The sequence below is a fragment of the Erythrolamprus reginae genome, chromosome 6 (genome assembly GCF_031021105.1).
Source record: "Erythrolamprus reginae isolate rEryReg1 chromosome 6, rEryReg1.hap1, whole genome shotgun sequence".
In the NCBI taxonomy this organism is placed as follows: domain Eukaryota; kingdom Metazoa; phylum Chordata; class Lepidosauria; order Squamata; family Dipsadidae; genus Erythrolamprus; species Erythrolamprus reginae.
Window position 1 is genome coordinate 66,275,971 of NC_091955.1, and position 17,774 is coordinate 66,293,744.

The following is a 17,774-nucleotide window of genomic DNA, read 5'->3' on the forward strand; positions in this document are numbered from 1 at the left end:
TTGTGGGCTTTGATGGCTGAGGAATTCTGGGAGTTGAAGTCCACAAATCTGAAAGTTGCCAAGGTTGGAGATAGAGGTTCAAGATTACCCTTGTTACAGTGGAGGCAAATGAGATGGATGGAGAAAAAGGACAACCAAGGAAAGGAGAATGTGAGGCACTTAGAAACATAGAAACACAGAAAGATAGAAAGATAGAAGTCTGACGGCAGAAAAAGACCTCATGGTCCATCTAGTCTGCCCTTATACTATTTTCTGTATTTTATCTTAGGATGGATATTTGTTTATCCCAGGCATGTTTAAATTCAGTTACTTAATCCAAACTTAAGGGAATCTGTGCAAGCCATGAAGGTACATCTCTCAGCCCACCAATTTGGCCAGCTTGCCTACAACACCCCCCCCCCAATGCATCTATTTAATTTTTTAAATTCCTCTTGCTTTTATGCTCATGTGAGTGAGCTCAAGAAAAGTCCAGTAAGAGGATGAAGAACACCACAACTGCAAAATATTCTGTGGCTCCTTCATTACTAGTGACTTGAAGAAGTTGATTCTGTTTTTAAAAGATCAAAGTATGGGTCTCAAGTAACTAATGGAAATAGTTTTTATGTTTTATGTTTTTAGGTCTTTTCTATATATGAATATAGCTTTATAAATATCTCGAGCTTCAGGTACAAGATCAAAAAAGATTCAGAAATCTAAAATTAAAACAATGAAAACTTATAACTGTGACAGAACATGGAAATGAACAGAAAGATATATTCCCCTATTCACCATTGTATAAATAAATGCTGATCTGTTACCTGGCTAATATGATCACCTGAAAACGAAGAAGAGGAAATGAACCTCTTATTTTAATAGAGCCGGGGTGGCGCAGCAGGTAGAGTGCTGTACTGCAGGCCACTGAAGCTGACTGTAGATCTGAAGGTCAGCGGTTCAAATCTCAAGGTTGACTCAGCCTTCCATCCTTCCAAAGTGGGTAAAATGAGGACCCGGATTGTGGGGGCAATAGGCTGGCTCTGTTTAAAAAGTGCTATTGCTAACATGTTGTAAGCCGCCCTGAGTCTAAGGAGAAGGGCGGCCTAAAAATTGATTAAATTAAATTAAATTAAATTAAATTAAATTTTAAATTAAACATACATACATACATACTGCTTCATACAAGTGTCATCCAGAAAGTAATGCATCACATTTTTTTTCTTCAACAATTATTTATTGAACACAATGAAACTTACACACAAGTAAGAATGATGTTTCTTCTACACTCCCTATTTTTCCACGTAATCTTTGTCCCGTTCTATGGCCTTCCTCCAGCGAGACACAAGGGCGTGTATGTCCTGTCAGTACCACTCCTTGTTCTGGTCACGAAGCTATTTCTGCACTGTGCAAATCACCTCTAATGGCCTCACCCTCTATGCCCAGCGACTAACCGTACTTCTGTCGCCTGCAGATTCTCCATACGCTGCACACAAACGTTTGTGAATGTTCCCAACAGTTTCTTTCTCCGCAGTGAGAAATTCAATGATGACACACTGCTTGTAATGTACATCATTTACAGACACCATTTCGGAACACTGCTGCAGCTACGCTCTATGTCTGTAGAAACGAAAAATTTATGCAAACACTCCTGACAATTCAAATAATGTACTGTATATCTAAAATTTTGCATTTGTACCATTACTGTAGGCTGAGAAAAAAATGTAGTGCATCACTTTCTGTGTGATCCTCCTACCTGTAAGTAAGGCTCATGTCACAAAAATACATTATATTTCAGGGCAAGCATGCCACTTTTATTTATTTATTTATTTATTTATTTATTTATTTATTTATTAGATTTGTATGCCGCCCCTCTCCATAGACTCGGGGCGGCTCACAACAATAACAAGAACAATGTAAAAACAAATCTAATAATTTTAAAACTACTAAAAACCCCATTATTAAAAGCAAACACACACACAAACATTCCATGTATAAACTGTATAGGCCCGGGGGAGATGTGTCAGTTCCCCCATGCCTGACGGCAGTGATGGGTCTTAAGAACTTTACGAAAGGCAAGGAGGGTGGGGGCAGTTCTAATCTCCGGGGGGAGCTGGTTCCAGAGGGTCGGGGCCGCCACAGAGAAGGCTCTTCTCCTGGGTCCCGCCAAACGACATTGTTTAGTCGACGGGACCCGGAGAAGGCCAACTCTGTGGGACCTAACCGATCGCTGAGATTCATGCGGCAGAAGGCGGTCCCTATTTCTGTTGCTTTTCTTAAAGTCTTCACCCTATCAGCAATGAGAAGAGCCAGCATAAACTCATTGCTTTGAAAGAGGAGCAGGAATGTCATTGTGCCACTTATTCTCATTTTATTGGCGGAAAGAGGAAAAGATGCTTCAGAGATTTTCCTGGTTCCAGTGTCATCACTTAGTATGCATCTGCATGAGTGGGAAAAAGAGAGAAGTCATTTGTAGCTCAGCTCACACAGCAAAGTATTTTGACCTTTGTAAACTGCAGCATCATGCAAACAAGCTCAAAATAATCTCTGTACTCACACAACATGAATTGGCAAAATATGACATAATGCTCGAGGCGACCTGAGGAAGGAATTTGACCAAAGCTGCTGGTTCTTTCCAATTTATTTATTGTTGCTATTAAGACTGCATGTACAGTGGTACCTCTACCTACAAACACCTCTACTTACGAACTTTTCTAGATAAGAACCGGGTGTTCAAGATTTTTTTGCCTCTTTTCAAGAACTATTTTCCACTTACAAACCCGAGCCTACGAAACTGTAACCGGAAAAGGCAGGGAGAAGCCTCCGTGGGGCCTCTCTAGGAATCTCCTGGGAGGAAACAGGGCCAGAAAAGATAGGGAGAAGCCTCCTTGGGGCCTCTCTAGGAATCTCCTGGGAGGAAATAGGGCCGGAAAAGGCAGGGGGAAGCCTCTGTGGGGCCGCTCTAGGAATCTCCTGGGAGAAAATAGGGCCGAAAAAGGCAGGGAGAAGCCTCTGTGGGGCCTCTTTAGGAATCTCCTGGGAGGAAATAGGGCCGGAAAAGGCAGGGAGACGCCTCCGTGGGGCCTCTCTAGGAATCTCCTGGGAGGAAACAGGGCCTCCACCCTCCCTGTGGTTTCCCCAATCACACACATTATTTGCTTTTACATTGAATCCTATGGGAAAAATTGCTTCTTCTTACAATCTTTTCTACTTAAGAACCTGGTCACGCAACGAATTAAGTTCGTAAGTAGAGGTACCACTGTACTACCATCTCAGCAGTTTAATACAGAAAGACAAAATAAAATTAAAATGAAGAATAACTAAATTATATTTGAAAACACACCATGGATATTTGATGTTGGTAAATACTTCTTATACACCGCTCAAAAGTGTACAAAAGGGGGGCGTAGGGCAGAGGCAGAGAAAACTGGATAAACAGATAGAATACTAAAAGTCAACTACTGTAAATGATTAACCATTAGAAGCCTGGTCGAAAGCCATGAATTTTTGAGGCCTTTATGAACAGAGACGTTAGGTCCAAAATTTAGCAGATGCTATTTCACTTTTCCCAGGTGGGAGCAGAATGAAAATTACTGTGCTCAGGTTCGAAAGACGCCTCCCTATAACAACACTGCCAGACTTCTGAGCCTCATTGACATGACGATGCTTGATTTTCTCATGGGTAAGTATGTTAATGTATATTTATGTTGGGGACAAGGGACCTGGCTCGTTGGTAGCAGAAGGCAGGGGCAGAAGTCTCTGTCTGGCATTTCCACTGCTGCAGATGTTTCAGCTCAGCTTGCAGGAATGAGGCGGTGGTGCTCAAGTTTCCTAACCATAAGGCCCATTGCATCTCGCAAAACAAAGAATCTCTGTGCAAAACTGGCTGCCCTCCAGCTTCTTCAAAATCGGCTTTGAACTGGCAGCACATTGTGCTGAAATTCACAAGAAAACAGTCGCTTCGTCTGTAACATTTCTCAAAATCGCTTGTTCTGGCCTGTTTTTATTTTTTAGCATTGCCTTACAGTTGCAGAAGGGGACTTTTTGGTTTTTTTCTCAGCTGGTTATCCCACTTCAGAAGAAGCAAACTCACACCAGTTAAGACCTGTCAAAATAAGGAATGTAGAGGCCTGCATCTTAACTAAATTTCAGGATCCTGAGTAAGTTCATTGAAGGCCTTATGTTCACCATTTACCAAGGCCTATTGTTGGCCAATTCAGTCCAGTTCTGTCCAACCGTCAACGGCTCTACAGGTTTCATAAGCTGTCCGTTTTATACAGTAAAAACTGTAACTTATTTTTGTTCTTTTTCTCAGCTTCAGGTTATTATGCAAAGTAAGTTTCACTTTTCAGACTTACACAGAGACAAAACTTTTATCTTTTCTTAGCGTTTTCAGGATACCTGTAAGAAAATTCAGATAAAATGTGGCCTGCTAAAAGCTCCTTTATTCAAATTACTACTCCATATACAATGGTATAGTTTATAGTTTGTAATGGCAAACATGTGTCACTATGCCCTCTAGTGGAAACATTGCATTTTTTTTTCATATTCATATCCTACATCCCACATTTCAATAATAGACATATACAGTACAGTATAAGCATTTTGAGCAATGATTGCAGACCTATGGCATGGGTCCCGCAGGTGGCACACAGAGCCATATCTGCTGGCACGCGAGCTGTTGCCCTAGCTCAGTTCCAATGTGCAGTTCTGGAGACCTCACCTACAAAAAGATATTGACAAGAATGGTGGAAGGTTTTAAGCATAAAACGTATCAGGAAAGACTTCATGAACTCAATCTGTATAGTCTGGAGGACAGAAGGAAAAGGGGGGGACATGATCGCAACATTTAAATATGTTAAAGGGTTAAATAAGGTCCAGGAGGGAAGTGTTTTTAATAGGAAAGTGAACACAAGAACAAGGGGACACAATCTGAAGTTAGTTGAGGGAAAGATCAAAAGCAACATGAGAAAATATTATTTTACTGAAAGAGTAGTAGATCCTTGGAATAAATGTCCAGCAGACGTGGTTGATAAATCCACAGTAACTGAATTTAAACATGCCTGGGATAAACATATATCCATCCTAAGATAAAATACAGAAAATAGTATAAGAGCAGACTAGATGGACCATGAGGTCTTTTCCTGCCGTCAGTCTTCTAGGTTTCTATGTGTGTGCTGGCCAGCTGACTTTTGGCTTGCACAGAGGCTTTTGAGAGCATTTTTGGCTTTCAGAGTGCCTCTGGGAGAATGGGGGAGGACATTTTTATCCTCCCCCAGCTCCAAGAAAGCCTCTGGAGCCTGGGGAGAGTGAAACAAGAGCCTATTGAGTCCACCAGAAGTTGGGAAACAGGCCATTTCCAGCCTCCCTAAGCATTGAATTATGTGTGTGGACACTCTGGGATGTACAATAGCATGGGCCCATGCTCTTTTGGCACCCAAGGGAAAAAAGGTTCACCATTAGAGTACTGTATTGGTCATCCCATCTATTCCCAATTTTTGCTCCAAAAATGCAGCTGTTATTACAATGTTTAATTGACCTAGAGTAACCTATTTGATTAGTGGCTAACAGAAGCACAAACGTGGCATCTTAAAAAATAAAACAATCTATTCAAATACTAATAATCTGACTCATTGAATGTTTGTCAGTTAGAGGATTAGGGGGGGAAAGGTTTATTTGATACACACGGCCATTCACTTTCTCATCCTATAAATCAGCTTATGTACTGCAGCAGTCAGATGATCCCGGTTGATCCCGGTTCTGTGACCCAGCAGTAGTGGCGGCGGGAGGCTCCACCCACCCGCCTGGGACGCTTCTGAGCATGCGCAGAAACGTCTCCGCATGCGCAGGAGCATCGCACATGAGTGCATATAAGAAGCGGTAGCGGCAGGATTTAGAACATAGAAACATTGAAGACTGACGGCAGAAAAAGACCTCATGGTCCATCTAGTCTGCTCTTATACTATTTCCTGTATTTTATCTTAGGATGGATATGTATGTTTATCCCAGGCATGTTTAAATTCAGTTAAGGACCCACTACTGATATACTGCATGACTTTTGGCTTTGAAAATCCATATTCGTCTCTTGGTTTTTCTCCGCTCTTAAAAGGTGTTGTTTTTGTCTTTGTTTGTTTTTTGTTCTTTTTTTGTCCTTTTATGTTGACTTACCTGCTTGTTACTGCTACTATTTGTATGATTTATATGCTGGAAGTTATTTTTGTACATTCAAATTTAAAAATAATAATAAAAAAGAGAAAATCCATGTTCTTTAAAACTTGCAGAATAAGTAATATAACTCATCCATGATTGTATCACTCTCTTTTTAAAATGCAGACTCAGACAAATGCACTTCTGACAGTGGTAGAATATAATGTTTGTTTGAAACCCAATACAGTAGAGTCTCGATTATCCAACATAAACAGGCAGGCTGATAGTCGGATAGCCAGAAATGTCAGATTATTATTATTATTTTAGTATTTTTTATTAGATTTATATGCCGCCCCTCTCCGTAGACTCGGGGCGGCTCACAACAGTGATAAAAACAATACATGGTGACAAATCTAATAATTAAAATCTAAAATAACAGTTTTACATTAAAAAGTCTAAAAAGACAAAGACCCCAATATATAAAAACATACACACAGTCATATCATACACAAAACTACATAGGCAAGGGGAGATAATCCAGAGGATCTAAGAAAAGCCTTAAAATTACTATGAATTTCAAAGGTATTGATGTTTTATTGCAGCAATGTTGCAGTATCAATATTGTAATGTATAAACAGTTCAGTCCTCTCAAAATTTAAAAAAATCAGTGATCCTTTTCTGCTTTCCCAAGGATAGCGGCTGCCATGTTTGGGGGCGTGTCTGGGGGACGCGGAAATGTCTGTAGCCACAACCCCAAGCAGCCACAACATAGTATAATCTGGAATGTCAGATGACCGAAGGACGGATAGTCGAGACTCTACTGTGTTATATACTGCTCAAAAAAAAAATAAAGGGAACACTCAAAGAACACATCCTAGATCTGAATGAATGAAATATTCTCATTGAATACTTTGTTCCATACAAAGTTGAATGTGCACAACAGCATGTGAAATTGATTGTCAATCAGCGTTGTTTCCTAAGTGGACAGTTTGATTTCACAGAAGATTTATTTATTTATTTATTTATTTATTTATTTATTTACTTACTTACTTACTTACTTACTTACTTACTTACTTACTTACTTACTTACTTACTTACTTACTTATTTACTTATTAGATTTGTATGCCGCCCCTCTCCGTAGACTCGGGGCGGCTGACAACAGTAATAAACAGCATGTAACAAATCTAATGTTTAAAATAATTAAAAAACCCTTATTAAAACCAAACATACACACAAACATACCATGCATAAATTATATAGGCCTAGGGGGAAAAGGGTAGTTCAGTTCCCCCCAAGCCTGATGACAGAGGTGGGTTTTAAGGAGCTTACGAAAGGCAAGGAGGGTGGGGGCAATTCTGATCTCCAGGGGGAGCTGGTTCCCCCGGGGGCTGCCACAGAGAAGGCTTTTCCCCTGGGTCCCGCCAAATGACATTGTTTAGTTGACGAGACCAGGAGAAGGCCAACTCTGTGGGACCTAACCGGTCGCTGGGATTTGTGCGGCAGAAGGTGGACCCGGATGTATTCTGGTCCGATGCCATGAAGGGCTTTATAGGTCATAACCAACACTTTGAATTGTGACCGGGAACTGATCCGCAACCAATGCAGACTGCGGAGTGTTGGTGTAACATGGGCATGCCTTGGGAAGCCCATGATTGCTCTCAAAGCTGCATTCTGCACGATCTGAAGTTTCCGAACACTTTTCAAAGGTAGCCCAATGTAGAGAGCCTTACAGTAGTCGAGCCTCGAGGTGATGAGGGCATGAGTGACTGTGAGCAGCGACTCCCGGTCCAAATAGGGCCGCAACTGGCGCACCAGGCAAACCTGGGCAAACGCCCCCCTCACCACAGCTGAAAGATGTTTCTCCAATGTGAGCTGTGGATCAAGGAGGATGCCCAAGTTGCGGACCCTCTCTGAGAGGGTCAATGTTTTCCCCCCCAGGGGGAAATATACTTGGAGTTACATTGTCTTGTTTAAGGATTCCCTTTATTTTTTTTGAGCAGTGTATATTCTAATGGCCACCTAAGAATTGGGTCACTCCAAAGACAATTCTCTGCTTGAACAGATTCATGTCAGAAACAGAACTGAGTCATAGTTGATATCCATATTTCCCAAAGAACAAATGAACTACAGTACATACTTTTGGCCTCTGGTATGGGCAAATTTTAGTGATACCTTTTCTTCCACTGCTTTCTCTTTATCTGCAGGAAATATGGACAGGCACCATTATGAGACATTTGAAAAATTTGGTAACCAGACTTTTTATCTTCACCTGGACAATGGCAGAGGGTGAGAAAGTGCTGTTATCTTCCTAAGGATGGGCAAGAGATTTTGGAAAGCTTTTGAATTCTGATTATAACTATCTGTATCTTTGAAAACAGGGCTTACGTGGGAGGTTATCTCAGTACATTCTTCAGATATACGGGGGATGCGCCTGCCTAAACAATCTGGGAATTGTAGTTTCAACACATTTTGGAAAGTCCCAGATTTTTTAAAACGCAACATCAACTATTCTGCACTAATTCAAAATAAACCACCACTACCCCTATTGTGAGACTTTGAAAGCAAGAGTTTACAAGTTAAGGATTTCAAACAAGGAAGAACTAGTTGCAAAGTAGTCTTGTGCTAGAATTCAGTGAACTAGTCTCTGCGACAGTGGTGGGATTCAAATGTTTTAACAACCGGTTCCATGGACATAGATTATTTGGGGATGTGGCTTTGTGGTCATGTGATCATGTAGATATGTCAGGTGATTCGTTGCTTGTGTTGGTGGTCAGGTGACCCAGTGGGCGTGCATGGTGGTCAGGTGATTGTGGGTGTGGCCAACTTGTAAAATATGGTGAAACTCACTTAACAACACTCTTGCTTAGCAACCAAAATTTTGGACTCAACTGTGGTCATAAGTTTTTCTTTCTTTCTTTCTTTCTTTCTTTTCTTTCTTTCTTTCTTTTTCTTTTTTTCTTCTTTCCTTCCTCCCTTCCTTTCTCTCCCTTTGTTATGTCTTGCTATCCTGTTTTAAAGCTGATCGTTGATTGGTTAAGATGCGGCAAGTCAAATAGACTTGCCGCCAAAAACAAATAGCTGTCAGAAGGTTTTCCCGCACTTTTAAAAGTATAGATGCAGCTTTTGCTGCTGCTCTCAGTTGGAGACTGTTAACAGAGCTGAACACTTCTGATCGTTCTCTGCAAATAAAAGAGCTGTTATCAACCCATGGTATCCAGCCTCCTGATTTAACACTCTTCTATTTCTGTTTCTCTTTTCCTTTGTTTCTTTCTTTCATATCTCTCTCTCCCCCCTCCCTCCTTCCTTCCTTTTTCTTTCTTCTCTCTCTCCCCCTTCATTCCTTCTTTCCCTCCCTCCCTTCTTTCTCTTTCTCTTTTTCTTTGCCTGCCTTCACCAACTGCCCATACGGATATCAGGAAGGTCACATGGAAGACAGGAAAGCATATTGTGGCTGGGGGCCATAAGGAGTGGAGTACAGAAGACAGACTGGAACGGTGGGGCGGGCAAAGGCAGCTAGGTAGGCCACGACTTTGCAGGCTTACCTGGCAGAGAAATCAAGGGCACAGCACTTCAGTCGGGCAAGCTGCAGAGCAGAAACTGGGTGGGGCAGGGCACGTAAGCAGTGATCGGGGACCACTTTGGTGGCATGTCCAGCCAGCCATCACTATTGATTTTGCGAACCACTGGCAGCCACCACTACCGGTAGGCCCAATCCGGTCCGAACCAGTAGATTTTCACCCTGGGCAGGAGAGCCACGACACACCCACCCTACCGGAGAATGGCAGCTCCAGATCATCTCTCAGCTGTTGTGTGCAGGGAAAAATCTTGCAAAGTAAAGAAAAACTTCTTGTGAGTGCAAGGCAATTAATAACTTTTTTTTTCTTTACTTTGCAAGGTTTCCCCCTGAATGCAGCGACTGAGAGACAGGACCAGGGACCGGTTCAGGGGCGTGGCCAGCCAGAGATCATTACTAGTTTGGGGAACCACGCAAAATTTCCATTAATGGTTCTCTAGAACTGGTTTGAACTGGCAGTAACCCACCACTGAAGCAGTATGATTAGAAGAATTCCTACCAACTGTTTTGCCTCTAGATAATTCTTTTCTTTATTCTTTCTCTGCAGAACAGGGAAATTGTTTGTAGTGGATAACATCACTCCTCCCCCAAATCATACCCTAATTTGCTATTTTTATTCTTGTTCTCAGGTTTGGGAGACATTCTCATGATGAAATGTCTATTCTGACTCCTCTTCGTCAATGCTGCATGTAAGGCTGATTTTTTACTTCTTGAAATTTGCATTTGCTGGGGTAACATAACTTAGGATGTGTTGAATCGCAGTAGATTCAGAAATAGACAAAGAGCATCACAGGGTGAAAAAAGCCAAAGGCCTTATTTTATTAGTGAAGAGGCTAAGAAGCCAAAAGAACCTAAAGAAGTAACTTATCCTAAATAATCCTAAACTTATCCTAAATGTATACTAACTTATTTCACATAGCACGTTTATATAATACTCTGTTATCTATGACCTAATGAAGCTAATACACACATGCAATTTTACATGATGCTGTAATTTATAAGCATGCCAACATCATAGATATGGCTGCAGGTATATGATAGAAGTTTACAGGAAACTTGTGAGAAGCTCGGTAAAAGAATGTGTTTAATGGTGTCACCTAGTACTCCCATCTTTTTCTCATGATTTCATCTACGGAGAGAGGCGGCATACAAATCCAATAAATAAATAAAATAAATAATACTGTCTGTTCCTGAGAACATGAATTTTCCCTGAACCTTCCAGGCCTACCAGAAACCTGTAATTGCAAAGCCTGAGCGAAATACATGCTAACTGATACTAACAGCATAATGTGAACTAATAAGAATCCCATGTGTGGTTTCTGGCATATCTGGGCATGCCCATCCATATGACCTTTGACCTACACATGGAATGCTACAAGGAAGTTTTAAGAAAGTTCCAGATTTCTGCAATGAAAAACTAATGTTGCTTGTAAGTGAGATTGTCAAGGTGCTCTCTCAAAACTGCTGTGTTTTTAATATGCGGACACATATCCAAATCCTTCATTGTAGACAATTGTATGTCGGAACAAGAGTGATTTCTGTTCAACTGTTTCTTACCATTAGTCCAATATTGCTGAGTGCTCAAACTTCTTTATTTAATTATGAGATTTATTTGCCACTCATCTCATATCCAATTTCTTGGATATTTCTTGACTGTCTACAAAACAAAAGGCATGCCCATTAATTAAATTTACCCAGATGGCCTAAATCAGCCTTTCTCATAGAGAATGTTCTCAAGAGATTCCATAATTTTCACCCAACGTGGCCATCATATTTAGAAAATATTAAATCTAAATGATCTCAAAATATAAGATAAAGAAAAAAATTAACTGCGGTTGGAATACCCAATGGTACAATGGTGTATTTACTTCTGAATAAACTTCAACTCCTCTTGAAAAAACTGAAGTTTAATATATCTAAAGAGCTCCAAGTCGGGCAAGGTGGTTTAATATGACTGTGTCGGAGGTGGATTCCTACCGGTTTGGACCAGTTCGCCCGAACGAGTAACAACCCGCTGGTGATGTCACAATGACATCACAAAACCAGTTTGTTCAGTGCTGATCCATGGGTGCTGCTATCCTTTTTTTTTTTGAATTTTTTGCTTCTGCACATGTGCAGAAGCTGAGTTTCCAGCACCGTGAATGCATCACCATCATGGGGGGTTTTTTGGGGTTTGGGGGTTCGGATTTTTTGCCACTGCACATGCACATGTGCCCACATGCAGTGCGGGAGGAAGTGAACCAGCAGCGAGGTGAGTTAGAACCCACCCATGGACTGTGTGTAGGATAATTTTGAAGGTCAAGTTTTTGTCTTTCCCCTACTTCTGTAGTTCCACGAACCAGCTGTTGGAGTAACGTTTTGCAGAAGCTAGCCCACTCAGATAGCCATAGCAGCTAACCAGCCTGCCTCAGACCAGGATTTATTTATTTATTTATTAATAAACTTTATTAATTTTCAGTAAAAAAGACATACAAACTTACAAACATTTAAACACATATTAGGGGTTACAATTACCCCTCTTTTCTTGAAGTCAATTTTTAATACAGAAAAAAGGATAAAATCTTAACTCTTTAAATCAAATTAATATTCTAATCGAAAATAAGAACTTTGTTTTTAGTATGTTTTCCTTGATTTGATGGTGTCCTTTTGAATTACCATTTTTTTCTCTCTATATTAATTTTTTATTTTATTTATTTATTTTATTTGTCATACAAATGTAGTATTGTATTGTAGTATGTTTCACATAAGTATAGAGATAGAAAAGATAAAAAGACATTATAACAGGAACGGTTGGCATGAAGGTGCACTTATGCACGCCCTTTACAGACCTCTTAGAAAAGGGGAGAGGTCTATTGTAGATAATGTAAGGATGAAGATTTTGGGATTGGGGAAACAACAGAGTCTGGTAGTGAATTCCAGGCGTTGACAACTCTATTGCTGAAATCGTATTTTCTGCAGTCTAGTTTGGAGTGATTTACATTTAGTTTGTATCTATTGTGTGATCTTGTTGTTAAAGGTGAAGTAGTCACTAACAGGGAGTACATTGTCATGTATGATTTTATGAACAACAGTTAAATCAGTTCGGAGGCAGCATAGCTGTAAATTTTCTAAACATAGTAATTGAATATATAAACATAGTAATTGATATCAGGAACCTTTGTCTTGAAGATAATTGAAGACACGCACTGCAGAAAATATTTACTTCTCTAACCTACACTTACTATTTACACTGTAGCTATCTCTCTAGCAGTTACTATACAAAGTACTCACAATTCTCCTATCTACTATTCTGTTACAATATTCAGCCAGAAGTCTTCAGCCACCACAAGCCACACTAATTCACAAGCCACTCTAAACCATACTAAGCCACAATACCTTCAAGCCAAGCCACAAGCCACACCTATGCAAAGATGCATTGTGTATATATATTTTTGTCAGCCAATCAGATTACATTACAATCTGCATATTCACTGTGACTAAGCAGTTTACATGTTTAAAGTTACTACAATTCTTCTCTCTGCATTTTGGAATATTGCATCAAGTGGACCCCAATCCTGACACCAGCTCCCTTTCCAGTTATGAATTATCTGAGATTGGTGGAAGTTTCCAATTGACATATTTGGATGTAGGGCAATTCAAAATGCAAAAGACCATGTACAGTGTTCCCTCGATTTTCGCAGGTTCAAACTTCACAAATAGCCTATACCACGGTTTTAAAAAAATAATAATTAAAAAATACTTCATGGGTTTTTTTCTATATCATGGTTTTTCCTGCCTGGTGACATCATACGTCATCGCCAAACTAATAATTTTTGCAAATAAATAACAAAACAAAATATTGTTAATAAATAATTATGTTTATAAATATCAGGATCACTAAGTGTCTTATTCAATGCTGAGTAGCAGTAATAATGGTGAGTAAATGGTTGTTAAGGGAATGGGAAATGGTAATTTAAGGGTTTAAAGTCTTAAGGGATGGCTCGTGATACTGTCCATAGCCAAAAATGGTGTATTTACTTCCGCATCTCTATTTCGCGGAAATTCGACTTTCACGGGCGGTCTCAGAACGTATCACCCACGAAAATCGAGGGAACACTGTAACCATGTTTCTGGCAGAAATCTGTTAAAATGTACAAGCTCTGGGTAGAAAAATGCCTACCAAACTACTTCCACTCTCAAACTACAGGAGAAAGCATGTGTTTGTAATCTGAACCAGAGAACTTTTTGTAAACACCACCAGATTAAAAGGTTGATTTAGTTGATTCAATTCATAACAAGGAATGGATTTTCCCCAAATACCCATAGCACATTATTATTATTTTCAGTGGAAATGCTTAAATGGTTTTGTGCTGTAATAAAATATGGATGTGAATTACTGAGCAAATGATTGTAAAATATTGGAAATTGTTTAGAAAGCAGAGTATGACTCAGGCCAGTTCCTAGTAACAAGTCAGCATTACTGTAGTAATAATGTCATCGAACTTACAAATAGGATATTTTAAAAGCATTGTTAAACTAGTAACTTTTTACATTAATTTGAAGATTTATGTTGTGAGCCGCCCTGAGTCTTTGGAGAGGGGTGGCATAAAAATTTAATAAATTATTATTATTATTATTATTATTATTATTATTATTATTATTATTATCAATCAGTGCAGAAATTATAGTACTTTACTGGACTCCATAATAGTTATGAGCATTTCCCACCTTGACAGTTCTAAGACTTCTCATGACCGTCCTGATTCATACTGGTATTTCAAGTCCATATGCATTTATTTTAATTCAATTGCATTGATAGAAATAGTAAATACTATATTTTCTCTCTCATGTATATATTCTCTTTTCCTTGTCGTTACCATCTCCAGGATTAAAAAGTCAACCTTCCTGAGGCTGCAACTGCTTGCCACTGAACCTTTTCGCTTGAGTGATGTCATGCGTGAATCATTAGCCTCAGATCCCCTGTCTCCAGTTTTAGCAGAACCTCACCTAGAAGCACTGGACCGAAGACTCAAAAAGATTTTGGCTATGGTGGAAAACTGCCAGAAGGCAGATGGACATAAAGAAGTAATAATCGATGACTTAAAAAGAAAGCAGTATTTTTAGTTCAGAGTAGCTGGATAAAGTAGACACACAATAACCCCAGCCTGCTATTTCTGTTTACTGATGAAGAAATTATTTCAGATCTACCATTGCTATTTATTTGGGGGGGGGGGGGGCTTCTATAGTTTATTAAGTTCCAATATGGAACTGGGAACTTTGTCCACTGCAAGATCAGAACATTTGTTCATTTAAGTAAGGGCTAGATCAGTGTTTCCCAACCTTGGCAACTTGAAGCTATTTGGACTTCAACTCCCAGAATTCCCCAGCCAGCATTCGCTGGCTGGGGAATTCTGGGAGTTAAAGTCCAAATAGCTTCAAGTTGCCAAGGTTGGGAAACACTGGTCTAGATGACCCGTTGCCTTAACAGTCACGCACAGCAAGAAATCAATTCAGAATATGGTGCCAACCGTAGACTCTGGTTCCAATAGACTGATTCAGACTATGGTGCCAATCATAGACAATTCAGACTACAAGGCCAACCACCAGATTATGGTGTCAATTCCTCCAGACTGCCTCTTGAGAGAGAAATAAGTATCAGGAGTAAAAAAGAGATTGGAGGCCAGGGAGCTTTTAGTGTCTCGGGTCACCAGTTTTTTGAAGTTGGTCAGAAGTTGCCTTTACAGCTATTGACAGGAAAAAAACCTTTCTTCTGACAACTGTTGGGCAATATTACCTACTAAGGCCTCAGGCACCAAGTTTTCCTATTGTAGGTCCTTTTAGAAAAGGCAAGATATGAACCTGGAATCATCTGCCTGAAAACATATACAGTATATGGTTATATGCTGAATGATTAGTTCAATGTATTATGCAACATTCTGTTTCAGATAATGACCATCTAAAGGGAAATCATATACAACAGTATATAAATTGTTGTACAGGAACATAACCAGTTGATAGTAAACAATCCAACCTATATTATTGACTTTGACCAGCAGTGGCTTATCAGTAGATAATTTATCCCAAGTCCTTCTTGGTGATGACAAAAATAAAATTTTAGATCTTTCGTATATAAAGAGGAAATGCTTTATGATGTGTGAGGTCTACCCATAAAGGGGAATGTGTACTCAAGGCAAGGCTCCTATTGGGCAGGTAAGCTGTGGTTCTCCAGATATTTTTGTACATCTGCTAGCAACATCCAGAAACACCAGCCAATGAGCTAGCCAATGAAGGTCGCTGTTTAAAGCATCTTGACAGAGACAGGTTGCTTACTCCTGTCCTTGGGTAAGTGGATTGAAAGGAAAACACGCATAGACAGTTACACAATGATTTAACATGATTGCCCATGAATTGGTTTTATGGCCTTTTAGATGGAAATTTTTTTTTAAGCAATTGAATACTATTTTAGCGATTCATCACTGTATAACAAATTTATTGGGAACTTTAGGTACGAGTATTCTTATTTCTCCAAGAATATAACAAATGAATGAATAACAACTTGTTTTAATGATATTTAGAGGGGAAAGTAGCCAAGACATATTTTCTGCTGAAAATGACAAGCAAATTTGCCACGGTTTATTCAGGTGATTGTGTTAACTCTGAAAAGGTTGCATCATGTTTATTAATTGTGCCTCAATGTTCATATATATCTTTTTCAAGTTTTCCACAGCAACAGATTTTCTAGATCCTGTTAAATAAAAGTGTACGATGAAAATAAATACTCGGAACATGATATAAATATGTGTTTAAATTTCTATACTAGCTACACTTATGGGGTGCAACCAGCAATTTTCACTTTAAACTGAAAATTAAGCTTCAATACAGGGTCATCCTCAAATTTGGCCTATTGTAGCCAACTGGTAGCACATCTGGAAAAAATCCAAAAATGTACAAATCTCTGATTTGATGTATATTCATTGCTCAAAAAAATAAAGGGAAAACTTAAAACAACACAATATAACTCCAAGTAAATTAAACTTCTGCGAAATCAAACTGTCCACTTAGGAAGCAACACTGATTGACAATCAATTTCACATGTTGTTGTGCACATACAACTTTGTACAGAGCAAAGTATTCAATGAGAATATTTCATTCATTCAAATCTAGGATGTGTTCTTTGAGTGTTCCCTTTATTTTTTTGAGCAGTATATATTGATATGGATATACTGTAGTTCTATTAGTCATGCAATTAAGAGTAAAACACCTTAAGAACTACCAGGTTTGTTGTAGAAAAACATTTCACAGACTAAAGTTATCAGATGCAAAGACTTTCATTCCATAATAATAGATACCATAACAAATTATAATTTTTCTTCTTTCACATAGTATTAATTCTTTTATTTGACATGTTGCTTTGCTTGAATTTTTATTATTTCTTCGCTGTTCTTTCCTTTAACCAGTCGTAAAACCCATATTTTATAATAATCTGAATCTTCCTTTCCCTCTAATTTTTTCGACAACCTGTCCATCTCCGCACAGTCCAATATTTTTTTAATTACTATATTTTCTTCTGGTGCTTTATCTATTTTCCATTGTTGGGCATATGCTATCCTAGCAGCTGTTAAAATGTGTATAACTAAGTATCTTACCTCTTTTTCCATTTTTTAATTAAAAATACCCAATACTGTAAATATAATTCTGTTTTTTTTTCAAATTCTTCTTTCATTATTTCTTTTAGCCAGTCTGTTATACATGTGAAAGAAGCAAAATTCTCTGATCTAACATTCAAAAAAAAAATGGGGAAACTTTCGTTTCCCAAATGTTGTATGTATATGTTTTGTGTATGTCTTTTTTGTTATATTTGAATAAATAAATAAATTTTATTTTTTAAAAAACAAATTATAATTTCTAAGGAATTATAGGACTTGGTGACTTGGTCCTTGATACTATCTATCTATCTATCTATCTATCTATCTATCTATCTATCTATCTATCTATCTATTATTTATTTATATTTTATTTTATTTACTTATTTATTTATTTATTGAATAGATCAGGGGTGTCAAACTGAAGGCCCAGGGGCCAGATCCGGCCCACAGAGTGCTT

At 38.9% G+C, this 17,774-nt stretch overlaps 1 protein-coding gene across 2 annotated transcripts in view; it reads left to right on the top strand.

Moving 5' to 3' along the window:
• The window catches only part of LOC139169644 (extracellular serine/threonine protein kinase FAM20C-like), a 36,293-nt gene extending 19,826 nt beyond the window's left edge, over nt 1–16,467 (top strand). The window contains exons 7-11 of one of the 2 annotated variants that reach the window (XR_011559507.1): nt 3,543–3,652; nt 8,323–8,404; nt 10,322–10,381; nt 14,558–14,907; nt 15,105–16,467. Coding sequence is in view for 1 of the 2 variants with exons in the window: in XM_070756104.1 (XP_070612205.1) it covers nt 3,543–3,652; nt 8,323–8,404; nt 10,322–10,381; nt 14,558–14,795 (490 nt within the window). In the remaining variant the exon portion in view is untranslated. Of the gene's footprint in view, nt 1–3,542; nt 3,653–8,322; nt 8,405–10,321; nt 10,382–14,557 lie in introns of both variants that reach the window. The other variant, XM_070756104.1, reaches the window with a different exon arrangement.
• The last annotated feature ends 1,307 nt before the right edge of the window (nt 16,468–17,774 follow it).